Below are 16210 nucleotides of genomic sequence, written 5' to 3' on the forward strand. Positions count from 1 at the left end.
TCTATATATATATATAGATAATAGAACAAAGAAATATATCGCTTATTCTTGTTCTAATAAATTTTAATATTTTTGCACTTAAACTATAATAAATTTTAGGTTATAACTTAATATAATAAAATATATCTATTTTAATATTACTAGCTAACTTTTTAAGGGGACTACTAATCGTATAACCCCTAATTCCTAGACGTACACCCCCTCCCTCCTACGCTTTACCATCTTCTAATTGGCTCGGAGGGCTGCTCCGTAGCCTCCGATTCGCTCGCTTAACTTGCTTACTAATTCCGAGTGCTCTCTCTAAATGCGGCTATATGCAACACAAGCAATTATATTATTCCGATTTATATAGCTTTATATATAGCCTTATATACAAGTATACGTATAAGTTTATATACAGCTGTATATACGGCTGCATAAATTAGAACAAATATACTGTAGATTAGAGAAGCTGTATAGCTATGCTAATTTATATAGCCTTATATACGAGCTTATATATAAGCTTATATATAAGTTTATATATAAGCTTACGTATAAGCTTACGTACGAGCTTACGTATAGCCTTACGTACGACCCCACGTATAGCCTTATATACGAGCTTATATACGGCCTTGTATATAGCATTAGCATCACGTACAGCCTCGCGTATAGCATTATCACGTGTGGAGAGATATAAGGGTGAATGCCCGGAGGAAGCTCCGGGCTCTCCGAGCCAATTAGAAGGTGGTGAAGCGCCAAGAGGGGGGGGTGTACGTGTAGTGAAAAGGGGGTGTACGTGTAGTGAAAAGGGGGTGTACGAGTAGCGCTCCCTAATTTCTAAGATGCGAAAATATTAAAATTGCGCTAATAATCGGGTGGCCCACTCGCCTGCAGACTACGTTAATTACTTTTTTAGAGTGTAGTTACTGCTCTCTTATACCTTTACCTAAAACTCTGCTATAGAGCAGCCTACTATTTCACACCTATTCTTCTAGAGTATTCTAGAGGCCAGCTTATAAGGCGACTTGTTAAGCAGCTAGTAAGGCAGCTAGTAAGGCAGCTAGTAAGGCAACTAGTAAGGCAGCTTATAACGCAGCTTATAAAGCGGCTTTTAAGGTGGCTTTTAATATAAATGATTTAGGCCCTCTCCTAGGCGTGTTAATACAGTAGCTATTATAGCAATATAATACATGCCTTACTTGTAAGTAAAGCGTGATGAATTAATTTACGTTAGTTACAATTTGGGCTTATAGGCGCCTGTTAGGCAGATAGCAGGCGCAATAAATAGGGGTGGTACATGTAAAATATAAAGCAACTTTCTTTAACTACAAAGGGTGAGGCTCTTGGACAATCACCAAAATCCACGTTATTATTGCGCAGCAACCACACGACGATAATAAAATTTCTGAACGCTTGGGACTTTACAAAGACGCCTCTGCAAAAACACCTAGCAATTTAGATTTTTTATACACCTTCGTGGTATTGCGATGCACGCGTGGAAAGGTGTCAGTTTAGGGTGATTTTGGTGTTCCTAGCTCGCTTACCCGCTAAAAGATTTGATTATCTAGCGAGCCTCGCCCTTTGTAGCTGCTTAGAGAACGTCCTGGCACAACTAACCGGCCGGATCTCAGGGCCAATGCATTGACAACATCCACGACATCTGCTCGTTCCAGGCTTTGGACTTGGCAACAACGTCAAGCGCTTCTATGATTTTAGGTCTAACCAATGGAAACCAGTCAACAGGTTGCGTAGCTCCTCACTTTTCGAAATAGAAGTCATCATGAACCTCTAGAACGAGTGAAGGGACATATATCTAAAACATATGGGCAACCCGTCATTGTTAGTATGTCTTATTCAAAGCGGTATTTCCGTCATCACAGTACGAGGAAGCGTCTCCGTCTTCATTTGTATGTCGACAAAATGGATTGGATACCTTGCAAGTATGATGTTGATAAGCACGAATATTTGGGGAACAAGTTTAGCTGGCAGCGATACATTCCATGTTTTCTGCTTGAACCCTCCTCTCCCCAACCCCGAACACCCGGTGCCCCCTTTATTAGCAAACAGCAGTGAGCTATTCATTGCAAATAGCGAGTAGAGAGAGGAGGAAAAGTGGAACGATAATACTTATTCCAAAATAGATCGGGTAGCATTGAAGATGTAATATAGCGAAGAAGAAAAGTTAGACGCAGAGACAGACTGAACGTAATTCGCGTTGACACTAAGCGGACGAAGTGGACGAAGTGAATGGAGTGGATGAGGTGTGGAAGAATGTTGCTAATCGACAACCGCATTCCTTGTTGCCATCAAGGAATGCAAAGCTAGGAGGGTCAGCATATATATTCCAGGCCTATGACATAGTCTTCATACTCCAGGGCTCCTTTCTTCCTCCTCACCGCAGAAGCGATGCGTACCTCTCTAGCCAGCTGTTTCCTCATTGGCATTGTGCTCTTCCTGCTGAATTCTGATCATGCTCTCGCCGACAAGATCTTGGATGCGCCGACGGATACTATAACCTCATTCCCTTGTGATACAACGGGTAAATCGTTTTCGTAAGTTCCAGTAAGCTAGATCTCCTGGGTCCTCAAGTTGATGACAATCTTTTCGCAGACGCTATGACGCTTGCACTTCTTCCCTAAGCAGCCGCGCCCAGAGTTGTACTTTCACCGATGCGAAATGTGCCTGCAGTGCAGCCTCGTCCGGTTTTAGGTGAGCCTGCACGATATTAATCGAGTTTCTTATCCGACTAATGCATGACCCGGTAGTTGTCTCACCGAGTGGTGCCCCAGCGATACTTCAGCAGTCTGCCCAGCATCCTTGTTCATTTCTTCGGGCTGCTCCCTTGCAGGCCAACCAGGGCCCCTTTTTACTCACTACTCGTGCCCGACGACTTTCGGCGACGACATCTCTTCTGAGTTTGCGTCACTTTTTGATTATATTAGTACCGCTTTCGAGACAGGCGCTGGCCGCACGTGGAAGCCTTCATCGGAAGGCAGCGCGAAGGACACAGGAGCATCGACAACTACCAGTCCGACTGCATCATCAGCCAATTTCACCATTACGGCGCCTTCTAACGCAGCCAAATCAGGGAACGCAAACCCTATGTTGCCTGAAAATGGCCCCCTTCAGAGCATGATGCCGATGCTCGTTGCGTTTGCTTTGGGGCTCGGAGGTCTTGCTGTAATCCTATAGGTGTCAGAGAGAGGCTGGGATAATATGTAGGTTCGGTAACCTCTCGACAAGATGCGCCGGAACAACCCCCGACCCGACGTCACGTTCCGTCACGTGATCACTCAATACACCTCAAGGGCGACGTGTAGGAACAACGTATAGGAATGACGTTAAATAGGCCTCGCTTTCGATGGCGCTCACGAGCAAAAACGCTAGTCGGAAGAAGGGATAATAGATTTAAAGCTTCTTTACTTGATCTAATCGGGCATCATGAGCGCTGCCCAACTATCTACGGAATGAATGTTTCTCTTGACACCGAATCTCTAGTCCTGTTGCTGCATATGAGTCGGGATCGCGTTATAGCCATTATAATCTAGATGAACGAACGCCCGATCAACCGTCGGAACACTTTCGAGCACATACTGTAAGCTCTCACCCAGGTCATGGCCGTCTCGCAAGCTTGTAGTCTCATCCAGAACGATATCGACTTCAACGTTGAGCTTATCCCCTGCGTGATAAGCCTGTAGACCTTGGATTTGCTTGATAGTTTTGGCAAATCTCATGGTGAGATATAAAAGAACGTTTCTTTCATCGGCAGAAGCTGCAGCTCCGGTGAGATTACGAATGTGTGTTGTAGATGTGCGCGACCAGTTGATAATGACGTAGAACGACAGCAAGACTCCGCCTAGGCTGTCCATCCACCAGATTTTTGCGTAGTAACCAACTAAAAGTTCAATTAGTGTATGAAATTTACGCGCCGGATTCGACCTACCCAGAGGGAATATGATGCTGAAAATGTTGAATACTACATCAGTCATTGCGTCTTGAGCTAAAGCTTGTACGCTCGAATTTTTAATGAAGCGGCACCAAAGCCAGCAGAGAAATTTGATGATAACAGTTGAAGACATGATAGCGATCGCAGGAATCGATAGTTGAACAATCTTGTGATCATCAGACGAGAGACGACTGATGCCCTCGAGTGCAACTTGGAAGAATGAAGTGATCATGATGACAGAAAAGACGAGTACGCCAATTGGCTCTAGTCTTCGGCGTCCAACCGGGTAAGCATACTGATCTTGTCGCGAAATCATGCGAGTTGTGGTCCACACGATGGCCGTGCTCAAGAAGTCGAGGGCGGCATCAACCAAACTGGCGATGACCGAGAGGGATGAGGTAAGGATGGTCACAATAATCTTGAGAATGAGGAGAGTTGTGTTTGCAGCTAAGTTGATGTAGATGGCAAGGGTGACAATGGGATGGCTGCTGTCTGTTTCTTCCTCAGGCATGAAGTCGGGCATGACCTGCTGGGGTTCGTCGGACTCTTCTAAGTCGGCTTGAATTAATGCAGTCTCTTCATCTGGAAGCTTGTACAAATTCTTGGGCGTTCGCTTGACTTTGTTGTGAGCGTGATTGCCATTGCCTGCGCCATTGAGCATGCTGCGATCCTGCGCGCTGAGACCCTCGCCAGATGGGGTCGCGAGACCTGATTGGGACTCTTCCGATATGGTAGGCGGCACATTGACAGATTCTGATGGTTGAATGTACTCCTGTAGCAAGTTGTGAGGCAACGAGGAGTCGAGGAGACGGTCGATATAGAGATATTGTTGGATCAAGTAGTTGTTGCGCTCATAGTATTTTCGACTATGGTTGTTGAGCATGTTTGGCTTGAAAGAGGAATGCTAGGGACCAAGGGGGACGAAGGATACTGACATGGGTTTCTTCATGTTCTTGAGCTCCTCGTCGGTCTTAAAGTATCTTTCCCTTCCTACGGTTAGAACTTATCTTCAAAGGATTGGATGCAAGCAACCTACCATTTGTATCTTGGATTGCTGTTACCAATCAACCGCTGGCTACGCATCTGGGGCGTCATGAGGACAGAGGCAGCAACGCTCGCGCGTCTTTCATCCCAGTCCGAGGATCCTCCCCAGGCCATTTGGAGGCCGTGGAGATGGCCATTCTCGACATCCTCGTCACTGGGGCGGCGTTCGCTTCGATTGGCTGACGGGCGGCGGATCAGGACGTGTCCCGTAGATTGGCTGTGGATCAATGAGGGTAGGTTCTGTCCACGAGTGGAGATAGCAGATTCCGCATTGAGCGGCAGAAACGCTTTCAAGCTGGCAATGCGATGGAGATTGGAGCGCGGAGGAGAGGCTGAATGGTCAGCCATGTCGATGAGGTATTTCAAAGGGTAGAACGATGGCACCGTTGTTCGGCCCTCCCAAGGTTGACGAAAGCCCTAGTGGATTCGAGTTGGTGTTTTGGCTCTCTGCGCCAGCTTTGGGTCCAAGCTTCTAGATCGTCCATTGCTTGGCGTGCATGATTCATCGCGGAAAAGAAAGGTCAGATCTGCAGATCTGGCAGTTGAAGAGCCGGTTTAGTTTGAAAGATCAAAGTGGGACAGGATGGGTTTTTGAAGGAACGTTCACACATCTCATCACTCATCATCGATAATCTCGTTAACATCCACTTGCTGCTACCCTATCTGTAACTCGCCCCAGTTACATCCACTACCACTAATGCTCACAGAAGCTTCTAATGCTCGCAAAAACTATACGAATGTTGCTGCCACCCCTTCTCCGCAACCTGTAAAAATGCTCCTCTCACCTGCATAAGCTTCTCCCTATGTTCCCTCGCTTCCTCCACTCCCATCAAGAAAGCATCCTGATCAGCATTGAAATACTCGCGCACCATCTCCATTAACTCCGCTGGTAACTGCCCCCCGTCCGTGCTAGCGATATCCTGCAGTCCCTTCTCTTTCAACAGAGTGAGTAGTTCGGCTGGTAGCTTAGCCAAAGCTGCACTCCGCGACTCGGATGTATCCCCAAATGTAGAATCAACCCACCAGTCCTGCTGCGGCGGCACGTTTGCGGTCGAGATTATGCGTCTAGTGGGGTCTACGAGCCAGAGGGCTATGAAGCGGCGGTGGCCGGGTTTAGTGGGGTCGATGAGCTTGAAGGAGGAGACTCTGTGTTGGCTACGGACGGCGTTAGTAACCTTACACAGCAGATCCATGGAAATCAGTCAAGTAACAGTAAACTCACAAGACGTTAGGGAAAGCAAGCAGTCTCCCTTGGGGAGTCTCAACGCTGCCGTAGTTTTGCAAACAAGGCGAGCTGTTGCCGCCGAGACCCGTTCCGTAAACCTGCTCTAGCCAGTGATAAGCGTCCTGCCCTACGTTGATCTCGTCGTTCAGGTAGGCTGAGGTTTGCATGCGGAAGGAGAGGTGGCTGGATGTGACGTTCGAACTGTCGAGGTAGTAAAGTGCTGTGGCGCAGATATGTTCGTTCATTTGGCCTTCGATCTATTTCCATAGCAATGAGAATTTGATAGACTCGGAAAGCGAAGGAGATTGTACTTACATGCCAACCGCCCGTCGGAAACTCCGGCTTCTCAGACGTCAACTCAATCGATGCTATTTTAACAATAACCTGCAATCCACTTTTTCCGAAATTATTGACAAGACGTTGCTCGGGTTCGGGGGTGTAATCGACTTCCTTGAAACTAGGTTCTGGTATAAGAGGCTTGCGCAACAACTTCCACTTGCACTCCGTCTCGTCATCGTACTCGGGGTCATATTCGTGCCGGCTTTCGATCTCATTCCATTTGACCACAACATCGGCTACTTCTTGGGGATTCGATGGGATCCAATTCTCGGCGTTTTCGTCGCTGTAGGAGGATTAGAATTATAGCATCACACAGCTTGAATAAGACGACTGAAACGCCACTTACTCCGGCTGATCTGGCTGCTCGAACCGGGACTTGCAACGCCCGGGGCCATCTATCTCATTGTAACCCGCCGCAAGAGCAAGGCACTGATCCCACGCAGGGAGCGCGCTCTCAATCAGCTTCTCAACCGTCCGATATATGTCAGCGTATCTTGTCGGGTGCAGATTGTTGATATAGCTGGTAAGCTTCACAGTGCCATCCTCTTGGAAGGTCACGTTAGATGGCAGCCACTGATACGTATCGGACCAGTATTCAGGAGGCACGTTGCCAGACCCCACTCCGTAGCGGAAACGGTCCTGTTCCTCCCTTTTCCAGTCATCTTTCGGAATGGCTTCGCCCTTGCCGGCCCATTTCTCGATCGCATTGCTGACTCCGACGAGCTCTTTTTTGAGAACTTTACTACGGCCGTAGACTAAAGGATACATTGAGGGGTGTACAAGATCCTGCACCATTTCATTGGATCTGGGATGCCAATCGGGGGACGCTGCATGGTCGGCCTGGAGTTTGGCGAAAGCATCACGCAGAGCCTCGTGGAGTTCGGGAGTAACGAGCTTGTCTGACTTTGCTACAGCCCCGCATGCGTCGAGGGTTGGGATTATGCCGGATTTCTCATAGTATTTCGCCTTGCACTGGACTTCTTTAATGCACTGTTCGATTCAAAGTCAGCGTGATATCGGATCTCCTGTAGCGATTGGCCTACACAATCAAAAGTGTTTTCAGTCATGATACCTTCTAACCGCGTCACGTGACCGATACTCCAATCATCCTGCACATGGAGATTTCCATTCTCTTCCCAATATTGCGACTTCTCTTGAAAAGCTAGTTTCCAAAACGCCTCGTCCGGAATCGAGAGGGCTACCTCGCGATACTTCGACACAATCTCTTCATCGAAGACCTTTTTGTGCCAGTCCTCCTTATCCGTGAGGCGCTCCATAATGCTCATCATAGCAAGCTCGCGCACAGGGAGGATATCAGAGTCTGAACCGTAGCAGCTGCCATGGGCTCCGATTGGATAGAAGCCATAATCTTGTTGCTCGTTGTGGCGTAATGGAAGGCCGAGCCCTGGGTACTTCGGCATGGCTGAAATTTCGCGTCCTGGGGGGTGTTTCTGGAAAGTTTCCTTGTAGTGTACTCTGCGGCGGATGGTAGGGGATGCGGATGCTCGTGATGGGATGCAGTTATGGTACAAGAGCTGATTTCTGCCGACTGCGAGGCTCTGAAGTCTGCGGCTGGCAATCGACATTCAGACGCGGGATTCCGCGTCGTATTTATGGGCGAAAATCAAGCAAGACGCGTCTGGCAAACCCCAATCATGGAAGGCAATGTGGGATCTCAAGAGGCACTAGCGTGTTGCCTAGGGATAACTAGGGGAGGTAGGTAGGCAGCTAAAGGTAAACGAGTGATTAAGGAAGCGCCACTTCCCAGACAAAGCTATAACGAAGGCACCGGTGTCTAGTTCAGGTCGGGGTAGTTTGATTGGGGGCCGGGGTCTCAGCGTCCAGATTCATCGCTTGGCGTGTATACTGCACCTCAGACAAGCAGGCAATGAATCTTCTTATATTCTAAAACTGCTGACATTTTAGCTATGTACTCACTCTCAGACAGGTGCACCGAAAAAAGCCTCCCAATCATGTCAAAGCTGGATCAAACATTTCCGATACTTCTAATACATTTAGGTTGTCTTAAGACAGTTAGAGAATGTGTGTAGTATTGTCGTGCAGGACTCTATTCATAGCTAAACCCCCTTTATCCATTCCTTTGACGAACAAGTTCGTTGAATGCCACAATTGTGACTTGGGTATCATCTGCTGGATATCATCATATATCGCATCCCTGAACACCAGGTTGCAAAGGAAATTGTGCCAGCTCTCCGTTGCGCAAGCGCTAAAGATCTACAATTCTCGACTCCGTGTTCTTTTCACTATCCTCAACTTCGATTTCGTCATCTAAGAATCCGTACTGTCTCGCTGTGGCATCAATCTCTGCGTCAGATAAGAAAGGAAGCTCCTTGCTCGCTCGCACGTAAGTCATATCCTCAAGATATCCTTTGGCGAAGATAAGATCGATCTCCTCGAGACTGCGTTTGCGGGTCTCGGGATAGAAGAAATAAATGACGGGGAAGAAGCAGGCGTTGATGACGGCGAAGACCAAGTAGGTTGCCCACTTGATGTGGTCTATCATTATGGGGGTAATCATAACGATGAGGAAGTTGAATATCCAGTTGGTGCAGGTGGAAACCGCGTTGGCCTTGGCTCGAATCTTGATAGGGTTTCTGGAGTCGGGGCGTCAGCAAATCATCGAGGAAGTCCTAATGAATGAAACTTACATTTCTGCAGGATACAGCCACGGAAGTGGGAGCCAAGTCGCTCCAAAGAATGCGATATAAGTAAAGAGACCGACAGCGGCCCCCTTTGCGGCGGAGGGGGTGTTTGGAATGAGACACGCCATCACAAGGACCATGGAAAGACACTGGCCGACGGTACCAATGAGGAACAGCTTGCGGCGACCCGCTCTCTCGATGATGAACCACGAGACCGTCGCAAATATGGCATAGACTACCATATTGACACCGCCCATGAGCAGTGACATCGTATGCTGTCCCGGGAGAATCGACGTTTCGAAGAGAATGGGGAAGTAGTATATGACTGCGTTGCGTTAGAGACGGTGAGATACAGACTTCGACAGGTGTGAAACACTCACCTGCATTGCAGCCACCGATTTGCTGGAAAAGCTGAGCGGACGCTCCAAGAAGCATGCGACGAAGATGTTGTGTCTTGCCACCAGTGAACAGGGCACTGAATGGCGTGTTGCCGCCATGGTGACCCGATGCTCTGATACTGTCCATAATGATGTTTGCTTGGAGCTTAGTCTCATCATCGTCGACATGTAGACCCCTGAGAGCAGCAATAACCTGCATACTCTCTTCCGTACGGTCTTTGGTGAGAAGCCACCGAGGCGACTCTGGTAGCCAGAACATGAATATACAGACAATGAGACCGAAAACGATTTGGAACGCGATTGGGAGGCGCCAGCTTATATCGGCGGAAGCATAAGTGCATCCGAAGTCAAGCCAATATGCGATCAGAGTGCCGAAAGCAATAATTCCTCCTTCGATGCAGATTAGAAGGCCGCGGTTGGTCGTCCTGGAACACTCGGCCTGGTAGGTAGGAATAGTCGACGTGTTGACTCCGTTTCCAAAGCCCGTCACGGTACGGCCGATGATGAACTGGGCTGTTGCATTATGGCCTTTAATACAAGTGATCTGTATGATGACACCAAGTATCATTACGAAGCCTCCAATCATGATGGCTTTGCGGCGACCTAGCTTGTCGCCAACAAGCAATATGAAAACGGCGCCTAGGAAGCAGCCAATCTCGTAGATGGCCGTAACGAAGCCTTGCCACGTAGAGTCGTTCTTGGTTTCCGGAAAATAGTTGTTGAATGGTTCAGCGGAAATGATCCCGCTCATAACACCCTCTATTTTTCTGGTAAGCGTATGTTAGGAAGGCTCATCCTTATAATGCTTACGGTCATATCCGAACAAAAGAAAGCCGGTAGTTGCAACGATGGAGACAACCAAACTCAAGGGCCTCCCGGTTAGTCCCATGAAGTGTGGATGTTTAGACCGGTCATTGAGGGACGCCCTCGAAGGGCTCATACCGGTCGACATGGTACTGAATTGTCCGAAAGCCTTTTTCTCTAGAGAATCAAGCGATAGCAGTCCCGCTGGGTCCAGCCAGATACAATGTCAAGGTCGAAAGCGAGGCACGGAAAAGGATCTCGCGGAGATCAACGAAGGGTATCACAGAATAAATGATACGAGGCACGAAACAGCACGAGAGGTGTCTGTGATACGGAATTGAAAATCCCTAAATGTGGGCATGTACCTCTTTATCTACTTAGAGGCTGGTCTACTTAGAAGCTCGCCCCACCGCAAGCCTGCATCCTGTTTGGTGGAACCCTGAAAATTTTCGGCAGATACTTTCGACGATGGCGAGTGCATATCACCGCCGTGTTGGTGTCGCAGGAGCGCAAGCTGAGCAAACAACGTCATTGCTGGACGGGAATATACCACGGACCACGGGGTCCTCTCCACAATGAGGGGCGCGTGTGGGACTCTAGCAGAGGAGGCTGGCGTGAGGAGCGCATGGCGGTGGGAGATCGGCAGAGCTAGGCGGCAAAACTTACGAAAGAGGACCTTGCCGAAGAAAATGTGCCCGGGCTACCCGACTCGGCCTGGCATAGTGCACAAACCGCTTACAATGGTGTGGAGGGAGGCTCTCTTGGGGGCTGCAAGATGTGACGTTTCACGCTTGCTTCCGAGGCCTGACTGAACCGTTGCTTGGTGCATCCTTGCACACGTGAACGGCTCGCATCAGATGCTTGATTAAACAACGCAGATTGCGAGTACAGCTGCAGCCTCTTCGCCACGAACACTGGAGAGCTCAACGTCATAGGCGCGGTCGATGAGAATGCGGGGGATGCCCTATATGTTCTCTACCCCGAAAACTCTGGAGATAGCGGGTTGAAGTTGGACTGTTGGCATAAAAGACTGGAGAACTGCGGTGATATAAGCAAAGGATCGGCTAGCTTGCTGTGATGCAACGCCGAGGTTCAACCTGCCCGATTCGTGTGGAGAGCAATTTGTGTGCCCCTCAAGGATGACGCAGAATTAGGCTTGGAGGCGGACGAAGGGTGCCGCTGGTTCGGTTGGCTCATGAGCAATTCGTAGCAGTGGATAGTTGCTGGGCCCTGACGAGGTGGTATCCGTATAGGATGGATGGATGGAAGTTGTGGGTCGAGAAACACGAAGGCTTATTTATTTCACATGCTCTAGACGGATTATATATTTCCCGCTAGCGTGTTTTACCGCGACTTCGGGCTTGGATGATTTTGGAGCGGATAACGCGACTTCACCCAAAATCGAACGAGGTGGACTCCACAAATCCTGCCACGACTGCCCACCGCTGCACACCGCCAGCTGTATCCATGAAGCGTAAAAGCGCCGGGGTTGCTCCAGGGACACCGACGCCAAAGAAGAACCGGACATCTACCCGACAAAATGGAGAGCTCGACAATGACGGCGCAGTGAAGAGCCCAGAGGTGGAGACACCATCGAAGAGAAGGCGAGGAGAGCAGGATTTGATGAAGGAATTGCACCAGGCAAAAGCCAATGGAGCTACTACAGGCGAAATCAATGGAGGCAACACCCCGGGAACGCCTCGGTCGCAGCGCAAGGTGTTGTTCACAACTCCAACCAAGCCCCGGCAAGAAGACACCCCGAACGGCACCCCTACTATCGTCAGGAATGCAGACCGATCCGCTCGTCGGAAGAGTGCCCGACGCTTGATTGAGCGGACCATAAATGGAGATGAAAGCGACGAGGAGGCCTTGGATGAAGAGGACACCCTGGCCCAAGAGATATTGGGGGGCGAGGGCGAGGGCGAGGGCGACGAGGAGGAGCAAGATGAAAACGATAGTGGGGCGTCTCCCATACCTGAGACTCCTTCCAAGCGAGGAAGAGGACGACCGAGAGGGAGGCCACGGAAAGAGCGCTCTCCAACGCCGCCCCAAAATCTTCCACCACATGAGGAGTTCTTTTGGCAAAATCGGCCTGGCGGGACAAAAACCTCCAATAACACACTTCCATCCAGCACACTCTTAAATCATGACGAGTACTTCACGACAATGCAATCCTATGAGGATCCACACGGTCCAGAGCGGGACTTCTTGTTAGAACTTCACAGCCGTTCTTTCGACCAATGGATATTTGAGCTGGAGCAAGGCTTCAACATATGCCTCTACGGCTATGGGTCCAAACGCTTACTGACTGACGAATTCGCCGCTCATTTATACGATTACCTCCTGGCCAGAAGCTCTGATATCTCAGACACACAGTTACCGAGGATTCTCGTCGTCAATGGTTACACGTCCGGCATAACGATCAGAGACATTATCTCTAGTCTGGCTTCAGCTATTTTCACATCTACTGTTAAACTCCCCACGCAGCCTGGTCCACTCCTGTCTCATGTACTGTCTTGTCTCTCCTCATATCCTCCGAGTCAACCAATTCAAATCCTGCTCAATTCAATTGACTCATTACCTTTACGGCGCGGCCCAGCAGTATCCCTTCTTGCTCAACTAGCTGCACATCCAAGCATTCACTTACTTTGCACCGCCGATACCCCTAATTTTCCGCTGTTGTGGGATTTGGGCCAGAAAGCCCAGTTCCGGTTTGTCTTCCATGACACAACTACATTTGCGCCCTACGATGCCGAGATTGACGTTGTTGAGAGCGTTAATGAGCTTCTCGGCCGTAGCGGTAGGAGGGTCGGAGGCCGGGACGGTGTAGGTTTTGTGCTGCGCAGTCTACCGGAGAATGCACGATCGCTGTTCCGAATATTGATCAATGAACAGCTTGATCTTCTTTCAGCTGACACTAATGACAACGATAACGAGGGCTTAGGGGAGCAGCCCGCATCTGTGCAAACGCCACGACATAAATTACAGCTAGCAACTCGGAAACATGCGTCCGAATCTGGCATGGGTATGGAGTATCGCATGTTGTATCACAAAGCTGTGGGAGAGTTTGTTTGTTCGAATGAAGTGGGCTTTAGGACCCTTTTGAAGGAGTTTCACGACCATCAAATGGTTGAAAGCAGAAAGGATGGTATGGGTACCGAGAGACTATGGATCCCATTCAGAAGGGAGGAGTTGGAGGGACTAAAAGAGGATTTCGAAGTAGAAGGGCTCTAAATTTTAAGCTAATATGTAGAGAAAATTCGTAATAAACAACAATTCAAATAAAACCACATTGTACATGGCAAGATCCCGTAACTCAACGATGAATGCCATTTAGTTATCGTCCTGCACTAATAGTACACCTACAAGACACATATTGTCAATGATTTATATTACTACATACAGCCTCGAAAACAAGGAATTTATAGAAGGCATTGCAATATAAATGACAATCTGCCTTCCCTAAGGCATACTGAGATAGTACTGTATGAGCTGAGTATGCCAAACCCGGCCTCTGCTAGTCCGTGTAGCGTAAGCGGCTGATCCAATAAGAAGCCGAATCTTAAGAATTTTCTTGCAGGGGGGTTCGCAATGTTATTAGTACTTGCAAAGCTTATACTAGAAAAGAGCTAAAGGAATGCGTAAAATTAAGGGGGCATTACTTATACCTCTAAGCTCTATTATAAATGGGCTACTGGCTAGCAGCGATAATAGCGCGGGGCTACTAATAGTTGCCCTAATATTTGTCCTAATATCCGCCTAGACAATATTACTACTAGAATCTAAAGTACTATTATAATATCCTCCTTAATAAAACTAGACCAATAAAGACTAGTAGTATCTGGCCCATCTAAGACACCTAAACTGGCCAGATTAAACCCAAGAGTCCTAGCAAAGCAAATTCCAAAGTGGAGCTTATTAAGACGGAAGATCCGGCGTGCGCGTAGGCAGGCAAAGTAGTAATCCCAAATAATATCCCTAAGAAGTTTAGCAGAATAATACAAGAAAAAAAAGAAAATAATAAGATATATACTGTAACTCCTTAGGTAATAGTATTAGTATATCCTCCTCTAGTATATCTAGTATACTACTGTAATTATTATCCCTAAAAATATATCTAAAGGTATTTCTTAGTATTAACCATAGATAAAAAAAACTATAGTAAAACCTTTAGTAGGAATAAAGGCATAAATAATAGTAGAATTAGCTATATTATAAGAAATATAAGGGAAAAAAAAGTAAAAGAGATATCTATATAAAATTTATAAGATAGAAGAAAGATAATATATAATAGTACTATATTTAGTAGTATAGAACACCTAATATACCTAGAAAGTAAGAACTAATAGGAAGATATAGATATAAACTAATAAGATTAGGCAGCTAACTTAAAAAGAAGACCGGTATAGTAATAAGTAGTAGCCTAGCTAGACTAAAAGATAATATAAAGAAAACCTGCTTAATATAGATAATAAGTAAGATTTTAGGCTTCTAGGCGGTATTTTAGCTATATAAAGACACCCTTATATAACTATTTAAAAGTGCCCCTTATATAGTAACTACTTTTTACTTACTAGAGTAAAGGTTAAAAAAGAGAAGATATATAAATAGTATTTTATAGCCCCTTTAAGCGGTAAATATAATCTAAGGGGGAATTTATAGGTTCCTTTTATAAGTATTCTATAAATTTAACTAGATATTGGTTAGTAGTAAAGGTACACTAATAGAAGTAATATTATAGAGTAAAGCTGCCCTTATATATAAAGATTTATATACTATTTTAGCTATACTAGAATCTATTTAAAATTTCTATATAATAGTAACTATACTAATAATATCTATAGCCTATACTATATATAGACACAGCATGTGGAAAACTGTGGTAGAGGGCCCTGGCAAGAGGGCCGCGCGAACTCTACTTTGTATGTAACTCTTGTAGCTCTGCAATGCAAATGTATCCTGGCCCCCGGCTTTACGGAAGAGCACGCACGCGCACTACCCGCAGGCGTGCTCTTACGCTAATTGTAAACCAGCTTACATCTCTGGAATCCAATTGACTCGACCCGAACCTAGGAGGACGACCCAACCCTGAACCCTGGAAGGATTTACAACGACGCACCGCGATGGCTTATTCCGTGGCCGGCTTAACAGAGCTGCCACGCGTCCCCAACAGTTGTACATTAGCATGAAGAGCGCACGGCGCTACACACCGCAGAAAGCAAGGTTTTCATCCAAACGCTGCCTAGCACGAACGGTTTCTCCTTGTATACTTAGCCTAGATAGAACTGCTGCATGGACCCCTACGGGAACTAAATCAGCATAATAGAACTTAATAATAATAATAATATACTATATATAATAATTATATTATACTAACTAAGTATAATATCCTAGGGTATACATTATAATTCTATATTATATTATAATATAATACTAATTAATATGGAGTAGTAGTATTGCTTTAGTATATAAATAATACTTGTAAGGATTATAATAGCATAAGCGTTATATCCCTATGCATAAAGCTCTCAAAACAACTAAGACTATGCACGTTTGAACGTGATATAGTAAACGTTTTGAACAGGAAAAGTGAGATGACGTTACAGAAGCGTTAGAGGACGTTTCACAATGCTATACGTATGTATATATGTGCAACTCCGCTGCCGTCGATGTAAAGTAGAACTTAAGCAATACAACTCTGTTCTATCTCTCTCTGCATCGACTCTATACCTTTGACAATACTATTTAGAAAAGTAGAGAAATAGACAGATAGATAGATAGATAGATAGATAGATAGATAGATAGATAGATA

At 46.7% G+C, this 16210-nt stretch overlaps 5 protein-coding genes across 5 annotated transcripts; 2 read left to right on the top strand and 3 right to left on the bottom strand.

Annotated features, from left to right (window-relative positions):
- Positions 1-2231: 2231 nt before the first annotated feature.
- Positions 2232-3385, top strand: BDZ99DRAFT_295132 (uncharacterized protein). Its single transcript, XM_033714130.1, has 3 exons — positions 2232-2531; positions 2590-2688; positions 2745-3385. Exons 1-3 carry the CDS (start codon positions 2386-2388, stop codon positions 3169-3171), a joined length of 672 nt encoding a protein of 223 aa, XP_033578046.1. The 5' UTR covers positions 2232-2385; the 3' UTR covers positions 3172-3385.
- Positions 3372-5384, bottom strand: BDZ99DRAFT_462359 (uncharacterized protein). The gene is made up of 4 exons (XM_033719827.1): positions 4962-5384; positions 4861-4911; positions 3923-4791; positions 3372-3874 (listed from the first exon to the last, which is right to left on the bottom strand). Exons 1-4 carry the CDS (start codon positions 5315-5317, stop codon positions 3474-3476), a joined length of 1677 nt encoding a protein of 558 aa, XP_033578047.1. The 5' UTR covers positions 5318-5384; the 3' UTR covers positions 3372-3473.
- A 217-nt stretch (positions 5385-5601) lies between these two features.
- On the bottom strand, positions 5602-8007 carry BDZ99DRAFT_462360 (uncharacterized protein). The gene is made up of 5 exons (XM_033719828.1): positions 7577-8007; positions 6880-7523; positions 6510-6816; positions 6192-6451; positions 5602-6124 (listed from the first exon to the last, which is right to left on the bottom strand). The coding sequence occupies exons 1-5, from the start codon at positions 7952-7954 to the stop codon at positions 5683-5685; spliced, it is 2031 nt and encodes a 676-aa protein (XP_033578048.1). The 5' UTR covers positions 7955-8007; the 3' UTR covers positions 5602-5682.
- Positions 8008-8443: 436 nt separating this feature from the next.
- BDZ99DRAFT_497978 (general substrate transporter) lies at positions 8444-10724 on the bottom strand. Its single transcript, XM_033723553.1, has 4 exons — positions 10405-10724; positions 9577-10353; positions 9203-9521; positions 8444-9148 (listed from the first exon to the last, which is right to left on the bottom strand). The coding sequence occupies exons 1-4, from the start codon at positions 10544-10546 to the stop codon at positions 8761-8763; spliced, it is 1626 nt and encodes a 541-aa protein (XP_033578049.1). The 5' UTR covers positions 10547-10724; the 3' UTR covers positions 8444-8760.
- Positions 10725-11807: 1083 nt separating this feature from the next.
- Positions 11808-13689, top strand: BDZ99DRAFT_462366 (ORC2-domain-containing protein). Its single transcript, XM_033719829.1, has one exon. The coding sequence runs from the start codon at positions 11866-11868 to the stop codon at positions 13630-13632; it is 1767 nt and encodes a 588-aa protein (XP_033578050.1). The 5' UTR covers positions 11808-11865; the 3' UTR covers positions 13633-13689.
- Positions 13690-16210: the final 2521 nt, after the last annotated feature.

The sequence above is a fragment of the Mytilinidion resinicola genome (genome assembly GCF_010093595.1).
Source record: "Mytilinidion resinicola strain CBS 304.34 unplaced genomic scaffold BDZ99scaffold_8, whole genome shotgun sequence".
In the NCBI taxonomy this organism is placed as follows: Eukaryota; Fungi; Ascomycota; class Dothideomycetes; order Mytilinidiales; family Mytilinidiaceae; genus Mytilinidion; species Mytilinidion resinicola.